We start from the raw sequence: 14,579 nt of genomic DNA on the forward strand, positions 1-14,579 counted from the left end.
TTCAGGTACAAATGGTTGTGTGAGAGGCAGGTAGGGTTTGGATACAGAAGGGGTTTAGTGATGAGGATTGGAGGTTACCTTATTTCTTTTTCTTGGGTAAAATGGCAAAGTCAAAAAATATTGGTAGAGAGGTATTTCTTCATTCTGAAACCTGGTATGCGCGAGTATATCTACCGCCAATTCAACCACTTCCAAAGACTGTACTGTGCAATAAGAGAAAGCAATCGGAATCTTGGTTCCATGCAATTGATGGTTTTTACATGTGACTCATTGGGCTTTGCTTATAAAAGAAGGAAACTGACTTAATCTGGTGCAAATCAATTAAAACACATGGACCTTGAAGATGCTTACCCAGGAATGTTTGTGGGAATGTCAGATTCCCTATTTTATAATTAGAGCCCAATGTGTACACTCAATCAGGATTCACCAACACATTCAATTGCTAACCAGTTGAGAAGAGGAAATATATTTAGTCGATTGACAGCAGGTTTTCCCCTAGGTATGATTATTGTATCAGATTAGAAATGAATCAGAAATAAAAATTCAAGTGTACCAATCCTAACAGGCTTTATGTAATTGAAGTTCTCTATTAACCATCACGTGAAAAGTGATGAGAGGCTGCCATTGCTAACCTTAATTTTTGAGTACTTTGCTGTCATACGGATACTTGGACTGGAACAAGTACAAGTAACAAATGTTGATGCTTTCTAACACTGTTTGCTATAGATCTGTAACTAGCCAGAAACTAGTATTTTTAAGAAGAAACCTAGTCCCTTTGTTGGTCTTTATTAGCAGATTGGCTTTAGGTATATGAGCTGACCACCCTTGCCTGTCTGTAGGCAGTATAAAGCAAACCTGTACCTTTTCCATACCTGGTAATGTAAAACCATTGCTTTATAGGAGGTACCACAGGGGAGTTGCACTAATCTAGTCTACTAATTGTACTGGTTTATATTTTCTGAAAGCTAAAATTTGCACAAGGTTACCAAACTCTCCCAGGATTGCTGTGCTGTGGCCTGGCAGTATTGCCAATCGGCTTCCTGGAATTGCATTAGACTATTCTCCTATACCCAGTACTGTCAATTTCCCCATGGAAGAAAGAGGAGAGTTTAATAAGGATCAAGGCTGAAGAAGATAAATGTGCACACATATGATTATGGCCTAGGAAATGTCATGGTGGTCAAGTGTTAGCACAGGCCTAGTATTGCCTATACACGATTCATCGTGATTGTAATCAGTGGAAGTTGCACAATGAATGTGTCACTATAGGCACTTTAAATTGCTCCTTCAAATCAAATCCATCAACTTGATTATTTCATGTTCATTTTTAAGCAGGTTTGGCTAAAGTGAGTTGTTTAGTCTGACAGAAGAATGAAAATGACAGTGTAAATTGCAGCTCACAGCAGCGAGATCCCTAAGGTGTTATAAGCAGTCAGGATCTGCACTCTATATAATTGCAATCCTGAAAGATATTCACGGGGATATTTGAATGTCTACCCAGAATTCCTCTGCATGCCTCTGACTTTCTCAAGCGGTTCTGTGATTTCTCTCTCCATGAATGTCGTGCCTTTGATTTCGCTTGCACGACATTTAACCTATTTTTCTGTGTGACTCATACCACTGAGAGCTTTAATGGCTGCAGCTTGAAGCTTTGTGGATGGGATGCAGGGCTTGTTGCTGATTTCTTAAAGCTAATTCTTCAGCTATTTAGGAGGCACTTGCTGTGCATATACTGCTTCCTCCACACTTTATTTGTATAAATATCGAGTGATGATAAGAGAAAATATCATTGCCTTTTAATGAGTGTCTGTTCATATGATGCTGCTAAACACATGGAATTGCATTACTGCCCAACCAGTCAGTATGTTAGCTGAACATGCAATATTTGGTAAAGTGTGTCATATCTTGTAGCTGATCAAATCAGAGATAAAGGAGGTGATGGTGGACTTTTAGAAAAGAAAAGAAGCAGCATAGTACCCAAACATTAAAGTGCTGGGCGGACATAGGTTTGGTAGGGGCACAACAGCAATTAGTTGTGGACCAGACGATCATAAAAGACAGAATTGAAGATGTCTGTGGAAGGTGATGATGAGAAGATAACGGCTAACCATGGAACATCAGTGTTCTCTCAGCTCCTGCAGCACCCGGCACTTTTCAGTAACCCTCCAGCTGTTCTTGGGTTATTACTGAAAAGTTGGGGCAGAATACAGGGGCCGTATTTGTCTACCACTTCTTCCCACTTCTGTGTTCTGTGCAATTACATCTACATATACAGATGGGGGAAAAGTATCTAGGAAAGCAGCCTGGATGGCTCTGCTACTGACGTTTGTGTCTGTATCATAGACTGCTACTGTGCTATGCTTGGCTGGCATGGGTAGCCTTTTGCTGTCCGGTGTTGGCTGGCATGGCCAGTCTTTTGCTGTTTATTATTATTGGCTGACATGGGTAGCCTACCGCTCTGCATTGTTGTTGGCTGACATGGGTAGCCTTTCGCTGTCTTGTGTTGTTGGCTGGCATGGGTAGCCTTTCCCTATCTTGTGTTGTTGGCTGGCATGGGTAGCCTTTCCCTATCTTGTGTTGTTGGCTGGCATTGGCATGGGTAGCCTTTCCCTATCTTGTGTTGTTGGCTGGCATGGGTAGCCTTTCCCTATCTTGTGTTGTTGGCTGGCATGGGTAGCCTTTCCCTGTCCTTTGCTGTTGGCTGGCATGGGCAGCCTTTCGTTGTGCATTGTTGGCTTGCATGGATAGACTTTCTCTGTGCATTGCTGGCTTGCATGGATAGACTTTCTCTGTGCATTGCTGTTGGCTGGCGTGGGCAGCCTTTCACTGTCCGGTGTTGTTGGCTGACATGGGCAGGCTTTCGCTGTTTTGTGTTGGATGACATGGGCAGCATTTCTCTGTCCGTGTTGGCTAGCATGGCCAGCGGTTTGCTGTTTGTTATTGGCTGGGATGGGTAGCCTTCCACTGTGTACTGTTGGCTGGCATGGATAGACTTTCTCTGTGCATTGTTGTTGGCTGACATGGGCAGGCTTTCGCTGTCTTGTGTAAGCTGGCATGGGCAGCCTTTCTCTGTCCGTGTTGGCTAGCATGGCCAGCGTTTTGCTGTTCGTTATTATTGGCTGGCATGGGTAGCCTTCCACTGTGCACTGTTGGTTGGCATGGGTAGACTTTCTCTGTGCATTGCTGTTGGCTGGCATGGGCAGCCATTCGTTGTGCGTTGTTGGCTGGCATGGGCAGCCTTTTGCTGTCCGCTGCTATTGTGCCACTGGTGGAGCACCTCTTTGTGGTGGTGTTGACATAAGTAGATTGCTGTCGTAAAGCATCGTTGGCAAACATGGGTAGACTTCCCCTGTAGGCATCGTCCTAACTCCTGACTTATCTATTGACAGCAAAGCAGCTAATATTTTTTAGCCAGTAATACATTTTCCTACTTTCTACTAACTAAAGGACAGACATACTGTTAGTTTGTAATTCCCAGTTCTATTTATTTGATCCCTATCTGGTAATTTGCATACACAAATATTTCCATTGGTTAATCTGTACGTACAGCCGCTGTGAGTAACTAGCAGCAGCCAATCGGTTTCCCCAATCTGTAAGTAATACTTTCCGCCATGCTTTCAGGCCGATAGCTCAGATTTACTGAATTTCACCGCTCTACGGCATTAAACTCCATGTGTCGTTTTTTTCGTTCAACTGATTTGGCATATTTGGAATTCAACTGTGTGCTTCTGCTCCGAGGTAGTAATTTCATCTAAAGTGAGCTGTGAAATGTACGGATTAGTCCTTAAACCAAGGATAGAACTATAAGTTTATTTTGTTCGCCAAGCAGAAGGTGTTTATGAAATCTTTTAGATATCCTAAATATGAAACCTTGCCTAATTGCCATTATACAACAACTGTGAATTGCAGCTGCTTCTGCCTTAAATATTCCAAATAAACCCAATCACTATAATGAAAGCTTTACATGTAATGCAATATCCAAAAGTTTTTATTCTTTTCAAATCAGCAGCTTTCATTAAAACAATAGCTGGTAATCCTGGTAATAAAAGTCTTTGTTTGGACACTTCCTGTTTTAGGGTGACGGCTGGCTCTTGCTTGTGCTTAGAGTTATCACTCGGTGAAACAGTCAGACATGCCGACACACATTGTACACGCCCGGTGATCACTGCTGGGAAGTTACTCGAAAGTAACTTTTTTTGGATTCTCATCAACGATTCAATATATTGTGGTCATGCTGACCCTAACAAGTGTCTGCAAAGTGCACAACATCTTTATGCCTGAATGCAAGTCTAAAGTCCGACACAAAAGTGCAATAAATAAAATCCTTGGATGTGGTGGCTGCATTATTTTGTAATACCTACCAGGGTGATATTGTATCACCACATTGTGCTCAGCTCCCCTGGTTTGATCAACAAACACCCCCTCTACTCATCCCTAAATATCCCTATACTCATCTAATCGTACCCCTCTACAAATCCCTATTTATTTTCCTCGAAAATAAACCGTAGTATGCTAATCATGCAAGGGGAAAATGTAAGCCCTACCCTGAAAATAAGCCCTTTCAGCAGCTTCTTTGTGCAAACTTCTTTGGAGAGTGCAGTCACATGGTACCCAGCGGCGGAGGGATACCAAGAGAAAAGGACGCAAGCAGCTGGGACGCACACCGTGGGATCGGAGCACGGTATCAGTAGTGTTGAGTACTTTTTTAAATGTATATGTGTGTGTTCACATATGTGGGCATGTTCTGTATTGTGTGGGGGCCCTATATACGGTATGTGAGGGCACTGTAATATGTGGGGTCACATATGGGGATACTATATTGTGTGGGGGCACAATTTTTTTCGGGGGGGCAATGAAATGTTTTGCTGGAGGGCTCGGCGATTTCTACGGTAGTTTTGCCTCTGGTAACTGTCATCGTTTTTGTTGCCACCCCGTCTCAATTTTGTACGTGAAAAAAGATTTTTGTATATGAGAAAGACATGCCCTGAAAATAAGCCCTAATGCAATTTTCAAAATTATAAGTAAAGGTAAGGTAAAATTATTATAAGACCCTGTTTTTGGGGAAACATGGTGGAAGATTACATTGTTACCACATCTAGGGACTGGTGAGCTATAGTGTGACATTTTTGTTCTTGAATTTAGATTCAATTTACCTCTTCTCCCTGCAGCACTGCTTGGACTGTTATAGTATACCTGCAGAAAGTGGCTTTGCAAGACATGACCGTTCAGACATTGAAGTTTCCCTGTCTCCTAGTTGTCACCCTGTTGGGTTTTGCAGGTTGGCACACTGTAATGTTGTGACACTAAATGAACGTTTCAACACACATTATGCAGTCGTGGGTCACCGTTTAGAGAAATGCCACAGGATTGCATGTAGACAAGAAATTAATACAAAGAAAAGGTCATCAGCAAAACAGATAAACAAGAATAACGTTTTCACCTTGTTTAGATAACTGATTATCATCTACTTTAAATTTCCCTTTATCATCAAATATTTCCCTTTGCACATTTTCTGGCTTCTAGGTACGTGTTCTGTCCTGTGCTATGTTATGACCTTCATGCCCCAAGGTTATTCACCCTTCCCCATTACAGATGAGCATATTACCTGCATCCTATGGCCCGCTGCAATCTTCATCCTATGGCTGATGTTATCTATCGCTTGTTCATCCCCCATAGACTTCCAATGGAATGTCTCCCTAGAATGGCAAGCGTTGTTCAAAGCCCAGCACATGGGTCCCGGGCTTCATGTAATCATCACATGTATTGTCTGCACTAGAATATAGGAGGTTGGCTGTGGGCCCTGATCACACCGTATTCTAGCATTGTAAGGTACATTAGAACAGCAAAGTTCCATTCTTTCTTAACATGCTCTGTGCTCCGTGACCATTTTTGAACGGGGCATACAACGTGCTAATGCAATTTGCAGTGAACCTAGTTCTATGCAAAAGGTCTGGGGTTAGAAATTAGGTTTTTTATTCAGTTTGTATTTTTCTGAAGTCATTAAAATATAACATCTTCCTATTATTTTACTGACCCTTTATCTTTTGCTTTTTTAGCTCGTTATGCAGTAAGAACACCGCACAGCTTTGTGAATGAGTGATTCTTGCATGGGATGTTTTGGCTTCTTCTTATATAAGTAGTTTGAATTAGGCAAATCACCAGACTCAAAATAGAAACAGATGGTCTGTGAGTGCACACTTTCCAGCTGGAAAAGCCAAGCCACCTTGTCACATGAATCAGACATGCCAAGCCTGGAACAAGAGCCTGCATGTTCTGCTGCTAAACCCGGGCCCATTCTGCAGCTAATGCAAGGGAAAAGAAATGAGAAGCCGGCTGTCCTTTTCCAAAAATCCATTTAGATGATGAAAGCAAAAAACAGTTGATCAGTTACTTCAGTTACATAGTAAACTCTAAAAATTAAAATGAACATTTTTAGGTTTTTTTATGAAAATATGCTACATAGGTTTCTGGTTAGACACTTCATGTTTAAGAACTACTATTATGTCACAGTTGTTCTGTATTTTCACCATTCATAAAGAATACAAGTGTTCATTTTGATTATGCAGGCACGAGAAACTGTGGTCACCATCCTGAGCTATGTCCTGGAAATGCCAAGCAATCGGTACTGAAGTGCATGCACACTGGATGTGGTTGCAAAAGGGCTGCAGCACTGAACTGCTGCAAAGGATGGGAAAAAAAGCAATGTCTTCCTTTTTCTGCTTTAGATGCAGGAACTATGCCATGTTTAAATACTGACAGGTATTGCTGCATTCCCTGTCTCAAAAAACAGGTCTGTGGCATTCCAGATTTATACATTATAAATGTATATAGTATATAGTAACCTTCTTGCATTTACACGTCTCTCCAGTACAATGTCAGTTCCCTGAAATGACCAGGAATCCTCCGCATTCATAAACATTTATTGTTGTACAAGTTATTTTATAGAAAAGATTGGGGTTCTTTTTCCAATAAATAGAGCTAGCTAACCAAATGTGTTGTTATTTAAATGTGCAATCTTATTATTATTAAAGATTATTTATATACCACCAACATATTAGGCAGCGCCAAAATCTGAATTGTGCATAAATCAATGGGGCCTGTTTATCAAAAAACACACAAAAAAAGTTTTTATTCACTTTAAAAAAGCATTCTGATTGAACGGGAAGATGATTAGAAGTTGTGTAAATACATTTAATTTTTAGAACAATGCATGATACTTGCTGTCCAATGAAGGATATAGAAATCACATGGTGCCTGAAGGGAGATTTGTTATATAATATGGCCAACAGGTTAATTTTTAGCATTCCTGAGATCTAGGTTGTGCAACATGGCAGAAAAATTGACCAAGGCGGTTGTTTTCCTTTCAAGTTATATTTTATATACAAAAGCTTTTACCATTTTCAACATCAAAGTCTTTGCCCGCACACTGTGTCATAATGAGCTTCTTTGATCAAGCTGACAACCTAAGCATTGAAGGAAAATGTTCAGTTTATCTGAGCATCCCAAGGTGTCATGATACAGCTAGGATATCTTTTTGTTTCTGCTTTTATTCTTCCCGTAAGCAAGGAGGTTCTTCTCCAATTGCACAGAGCCACCTGGACATTTTAGTGTCGTGCAAATCAGCCAAGTTGTTGCATGAACCTAAATATCAGGCAGGTGTGCAATGGCATTTTTGGAATGTAGAGAAGGTGAGCCTGTGATCTTCAAAATGGTCTTATCTGAGTCATATGGGCTTTCAGTATATACATCACACCATGTATTGGCAGATATTCACCTTACATGTGAGTGTTCTCACAGTTTGTATGTTTTTCCATCACTGTGCACATTTATGCAATCAATATGTGAGATAAACATTTACAAACATGAGGTCTGGTGACTGTTGATTGATGCATTCTATTTTCACATGAGGAAAAAGATAAAAAGGTAGAAGTGTTGAGTTTCTGTTTTGCTGTCGATTTTTGTTGATAGATATGTCTGCCACTGATTTAATCAATTGGTCTTTCCTCTGTCAGGTGGTGCGCACAGAAAAGAACAGTCTAAATAATCGTTTCCTTCCCTGGGATGAGATAGAAACTGAAGCTGTCCTCTCCATCGATGACGATGCTCACCTCCGCCATGATGAAATCATGTTTGGTTTCCGGTAAGCTGCTTTTCCATGCTTTGTGCATTTGTTCGAATCTCCTGGCCCTCCCATCTAACCATAGATGATTGGTCGGTATCTAAACCTAAAAACCAAACATTTATGGCAGCTTATCAGTCCTTAGATGTGGTGGCTGCATTGGGTTCCTTTATTCATTTTCAGCTGGTAATCCTAAAGCAACACTAACTCCATGTCTGATTGTATTTATTGGCGCAGACATGGTTGCCACACAGGATAGACTTCAATCATGTCTGTATAAAGAGGAACTATACTCAAAAACAAAAAACAAAAACACACTTATTTTTAATCCCACGGGGCAGTTCGATCACAAAGGGTGTCCGGCATCTGGTCCCGGAGCCGACGCTTCGTGCACCGCCAACGACGACTTCTCTTTCAGGTTGTTCATCCTACATCACCTGACCCAGGCATGAGATCGGGTGATGTAGGATGGAAAAAAAAATGTTTCCGCAAAAAGGCTTCTTCTGCCTATGCCCGAGATGCTCAGACATGCGCAGAAGCGGCGCCCAAGAGCCTCCCGGGGATGCCTGACGGTAGGTATCCCGGGAGACTTTGCGGTCCATTTATTCTTTATTAGGGGGCAGTGCTGCACCCTTTTTTTTTTTTATTAAGAAAAAGGGTATTGCACCTAAAAAAAAAAACAGAATTTTTACCTTGCATAAAGGGGTTCTCTACCCTTTTATGTAAAGTAAACACTCTGCTACGCTTTAATATTGCACATTGATTGATGTTTGATTGAATTGAACTGTAAAGCTGCGTACACACTTGCAATTTTTGTCGTTGGAAAGGATCTTTCACGATCCTTTCCAACGACAAGGGAGTGCACGATGCATGAACGGTGCTGTACATACAGCACCGTTCATGCTTTATGGAGAGGGGAGGGGGAGAACGACGGAGCGGCACCCTGCTGCGCACTCTCCCCTTCCCTTTCATTAGGATCGGCTGTCGTCCATCCTCCGTGGATCCGGCAGGTCGGTCGTCCGGACGATGGACGACACCGACTGTACACACGGCAGATTTTCGCCCGATAATTGGCCGATGCCGATTATCGGGCGATAAAAATCTGACGTGTGTACGTAGCTTAAGTTTATTTACTAAAGTTAAGGTTCTGTGGGTTTCTATTAAGCTTACAGAAAGGGACCAGCACTCTGCATTTTTGGCAAAATCAACAGACTTTTCTGTACTTGCTGAAAGTGTTACTTTCCTGAACACTAATGCAGCCACCACATCTAAGAGCTGGTAAGCTGCTCTACATTTTAGGTTTTGGTTTAGACTCTTGAAAGTGGCTGCATGGTTCTATTATATCTGGATATCTGTATATCTGGATTTCTGTATCAAGCAGCATATATTACAGTGTGCCAATAACGTGACAGTGTTTTGGTTTTCTGAATGTCAAAACTTCTTTACCTTTTCCATCAGTAGTACTACCTATGCAGCACTGGATGGAAGTGAATACCTTACAGCAGTTATAGTCACCTTACTTGGCATAGGAGGCTTCTTAATATCATTACAGGAACACGTATTCAGTGAATATGTTACTACAATAAGCTGTCAGTCTGCAGACATGTAATAGGAGATGGTCAGAGACCATGAACATGCCTTTAGGAGTTTTTGGATATTAGGGCCATGTTTTAAGAGACAGCTGTAGACTGGAGATGTAGAGAGATCACGGTATTACAGCTTACTACCATCAATGCTTTCACATCTGTAGCCCTTAAAGCAAGAAAGATCATAAACACAGGGAATGGACAATACAGATAAAAGTAAGACCGTGTAAAAGAATAAACCAAGTCTCTAACTACTATATGATATTCTGAGAATTATTTTACGCCACAGACCTGAGTAAGCACCAAAGCAAACCATTGTATACAGGGGCTGCAATTAAACGTTTTTAAGAGTTACTGAGCCGAGGAAACCAGATTTATTGTTAGTTATTAGGTTGCAGACACTAAGTGTTAAAAGTTAAAAATGATTAAAGGTTTTAACTTATCTAGGTTTTGGTTCTTTTTTTATTTTCTGTGTCTATCCCGCTCGCTGTCTATTTTCTCTTAGTAACCGCGTAGAGTCATTCGCGGCTTGTGACAGTTTAACAGATTGCTTTGTGATTCATTGCTTCCATTGTATTTTCTGTCATTGTCTAATTACTTTTTAGGGTCTAATCACACTTAAACGTGTTCTGAAGTAAAATGCGTGAATTTTACTCAGTGTTTTCATGTTGTAAAAGTAGAAGAACAATTGTAAAGGGACACTATAAGGATCCTGTCATTGGTATACATTGATGGACCCTAAACTTACTGATAGATACTGCTTTTTATAAAGAGCAGTGGCTTTAAGGCTTTGGCTAGATAAACCTTTCCTGTAGGTGATGTTAGTATCTTCAAGTGCACAGAATACGTAAATAAGTTTATTATGATCATTGTAAGATGAATGGTTCCTTGTTTTTTGTAGCCCCTAATGTATTCAAGATCTAATTTTGTTTGCCAAAATGTAACCACCACAAAGGAATTCTCTGCAAATGTATTGGTTTTACTGCAGAATCTTTCATGAATAGCAGGTGTGCATGCTCGTATTTCTGCTGGATCTATACCCTGTGTGTGCTGGTACATTAGACCACACAAGATAAGGTACAACGTTGTGTATAAGCATTTGTCATCTGAGTATCTCATCCTGTAGCCTTAAATTTTAAGCAAGAATCAGATGAGAATCTTCTGACGTGTCTATGTAGACTAAAGCCTAGTTCTTTGACACAAAACCCTTGAATTTCTTCAACACCTGTCCCTATATATTATCTGATTTTATAGATCATTCTTTTGTAATGCAACCCTGGATGTATTGCAGCATTTTCTGATAACATTGTAACCAAACTAACTAAAGTGTCTTTGCATACAAAGTTTCAGCTTTTTAAGCTTGAAATGTAGTCACCAACCAATTGATGCGACTCATGAAGAACTTTGCTGCTACTTATTCACTTTTCTGTTTGGATTAAATGGAAATTGCGGTTCATAAAGGAACATAATTATTAACTTATAATCATTAAAATCTTGTGACCGTTCAGATTTTAATTGAAGGATTGTTGTGGTTGTATTGGTGAAGGAAGCTGCCTCATCCAAAACAAGCGGGTCATAGTGCAAGGATTAGATTAGACACGGTCTGTCTGAGCAGGAAATCATTGCACCGTTACAGTATTATTGGAAAATAAACCCCGTGGATAAGAGCGACCAGTGAAACTTCAATGAAAGAGCAGAGCATTGCTGTTAGCACATTGCTTTAACGAGTAAGCATTTTGCTGTAAGCATCAACTTCCTTTTTACAAGGTACTAAAACTGCTAGCTAACCATTCACAACTATGTATGAATAGCCTGTCATAGAAGTGCTAAAGGAGACAAACCTTTCTTTTAAAGCTATTGAGGAACACAGGAAGTCTTTCAACTTCAGATTATATTGCTGCCTACAAGGGCATTGGAAATTGGCAAAGCAAAAAATGACTTTAGTCCAGGACATCTTCTTCCACCAGCATGCCTCTCTTTTCCCAGTGGCCTGGTAGAATGGACATCTCATTGTTGGCGTTGATGTGCAAAGTGCAGTTTTGTTCCTTTGTTGCATATTTTCCCCCTAGGTTCTGTGAATATTTAGGTTTGGTATCATCACTTCTATTGTGGTATCATCACTGCTCTCTCATAAGCTGCGTACACACTTGCAATTTTTGTCGTTGGAAAGGATCTTTCACAATCCTTTCCAACGACAAGGGGCTGCACGATGCATGAACGGTGCTGTACATACAGCACCGTTCATGCTCTATGGAGAGGGGATGGGGAGAGCGACGGAGCGGCACCCTGCTGTGCGCTCTCCCCCTTCCCTTTCATTAGGATCGGTCGTCGTCCATCGTCCGTGGATCCGGCAGGTCGGTCGTTCGGACGATGGAGGACACCGACTGTACACACGGCAGATTTTCGCCCGATATTTGGCCAATGCCGATTATCGGGCGATAAAAATCTGCCGTGTGTACGTAGCTTAAGCCTGCTAGGTTACCACTGGGTCCTACACAAATGGATGTTGCAACCTCATCTAAAAGCAGCTTCATATATCAGATCCTTCATTCAGAAGTCAATCCCCAAAAAGAGATTATGGCTGCTACTCGCTGGAGTGGATTTTGGTGTCCCGAAGGTATAAGATTTCCTATGTCCCACAATTAAAGAGTAAAGATAGGACACAGATCCTATCTAAATTCATGATCATGCTCTTAGTACTGCTTTGCAACAAAACTAAAGCAGATTGGCATTAGGAAATTATACCAGGGCAGACTATGATTTGTTTTGGTTTGCTAGTGCTCAATCCTTCTGTAGCTAGCAGTATTCCTAAAGATACAAGGATTGTCTTCTTTGTGACATTACAGATAGCAAACATGCTCCCCGCCAGTCTTATGCTGTATACTTCCACACACAGCAATAAAGAAGTGAGAATATATACAGAAGTTACATAGGCTGAAAAAAGACCTAAGTCCATCCAAGTTCGACTACTTAGGAAATAAACATGTCCCAGATATAAAACCCTATAGACATGATTGATCCAGAGGTAGGCAAAATAAACCCTTATAAAGCATGGTTCAATTTGCTTCAACAGTGGAAAAAATTCCTTCCTTATCCCGTGATGAAATCAGATGTTCCCTGGATCAACAGTGTCTCTTGTCTTTACTTTAAAGCTTTAATCCCCAGTTATATTCTATGCTTCTAGGAATTGTCTAGCTTTTTTTTAAAGCAATCTATTGTATTTGCTGAAACTACTTCCTGAGGGAGCCGATTCCACATTTGAGGTCCTTTCCTAATTGTATACACAGCACAAGTATGATAAGTAACACAGTTGTATTTCGTGAAAGATTCTGCACAAATGGAACATAATGGTTGCAAAGTACCGTATTTTTCGCCGTATAAGACGCACTGGTATATAAGACGCACCCAATTTTAAAGGAGGAAAATCTAGAAAAAAAAGATTCTGAAAGATTATTCCCCTTCTGATCACTCATGTGCCATTCATACCGGTATTCCCCTTCTGATCACTCATGTGCCATTCAAATTCCCTTTCTGATCACTCTGTGCCTTTCAAATTCCCTTTCTGATCACTCTGTGCCTTTCAAATTCCCCTTCTGATCACTCTGTGGCATTCAAATTCCCCTTCTGATCACTCTGTGTCATTCTAATTCCCCTTCTGATCACTCTGTGCTTTTTTCCCACTGTACGGCAGTTAGGACAGGGGAACAGCAGGTGGCGCTGTGCCGGCTTCTTTCGCTCTGCTTTACAGACAGGAGAAGACACGATGCTGGCAGAGGAGAGAAAAGACACACGCTGCATGCAGCCAGAGACACACGCAGGATCCGGGTATCGGGTGAGTATATTATTTTAATTATTTTATAACACATTTGTCGTATAGGACGCACTAACTTTTCCCCCCCAGTTTTGGGGAAGAAAAAGTGCGTCTTATACGGCAAAAAATACGGTACAACAAGGAGATCTTTACACAAATTGTAGATGGGCTGGTATGTGGTGGCCATTATTTGCTGCAGCTTTAAATGGACACCATGGACCAGAATGGACAGATGCATTTTATATTATCTTGGGCTCTTTGTTTTAATAACAGTAGTGAATAGGGTAGAATTTAAATGGATACATGCACCAGTGACTTTATACCAGAAACAGTGAGATAAAAGTGTGCTGATACAGAACATTGTTTTATCAATGAGCAGCAGTTTGCTATAAAGGATCTCCGTGTTCGTTCTTCTGTATAAATTATCCACATTAAGTCATACTGTTCTTCCCTCCGGCTACCCCGATACGGCCGCCAGTTTCTGCAATTTATAACGGGATGTCTGCTGTCTTTCATGATTATACCGTCCTGTCAATACCAGAGCAAGTTATCTTTTAATATGAACAAGAAATACTGTCCTTCCAAAATAATTATGCAGCCCTTTAGAGGGTGTCTAGTGTCGTAAATTGGTCTTCAGTTGTCATGCGTCAGATAGGTACCAGAGCTTTATATGGAGAGGCAACAGAGAAGCGTCACCAGCTAAGTGGCGGAGTTATAAGGCAAACTCATTGAAATGGCACCTGTTGTATAATGGAACACAATGTTCTCTAAAGGACATGCACGGCATACATAAGTATTGTCTTTTACCTCTTCAGTATAAATATATATATATTGTGATAGATATGGGAACCTAAATCCTACAAGACCTTTAACTGTCGGCAACACGTATTGGTAAAGCATGTTAGGATTGTTGATCTCCTAGAATAAAGAAAATGAATATTATACAAAGCTCAGGGAACAAGTTGTGTGGATCCAGATGTACATTACAATCCTGCGATTTACCTGCCTCTGATCCTGGAACGTACTATTTTCTGCTCGTCACAAAGCACCAATTGTAAGCGGT

General features: G+C 40.9%; 1 protein-coding gene across 1 annotated transcript in view; it reads left to right on the forward strand.

Moving 5' to 3' along the window:
• The window catches only part of EXTL3 (exostosin like glycosyltransferase 3), a 43,225-nt gene extending 34,920 nt beyond the window's left edge, over window positions 1–8,305 (forward strand). Inside the window, exon 3 of the mRNA XM_072407225.1 lies at window positions 8,013–8,305. Within this exon, the coding sequence (XP_072263326.1) occupies window positions 8,013–8,144 (132 nt within the window). The 3' untranslated portion in view covers window positions 8,145–8,305. The remainder of the gene's footprint in view (window positions 1–8,012) is intronic.
• The last annotated feature ends 6,274 nt before the right edge of the window (window positions 8,306–14,579 follow it).

This window comes from Pyxicephalus adspersus, chromosome 4, assembly GCF_032062135.1.
Source record: "Pyxicephalus adspersus chromosome 4, UCB_Pads_2.0, whole genome shotgun sequence".
In the NCBI taxonomy this organism is placed as follows: domain Eukaryota; kingdom Metazoa; phylum Chordata; class Amphibia; order Anura; family Pyxicephalidae; genus Pyxicephalus; species Pyxicephalus adspersus.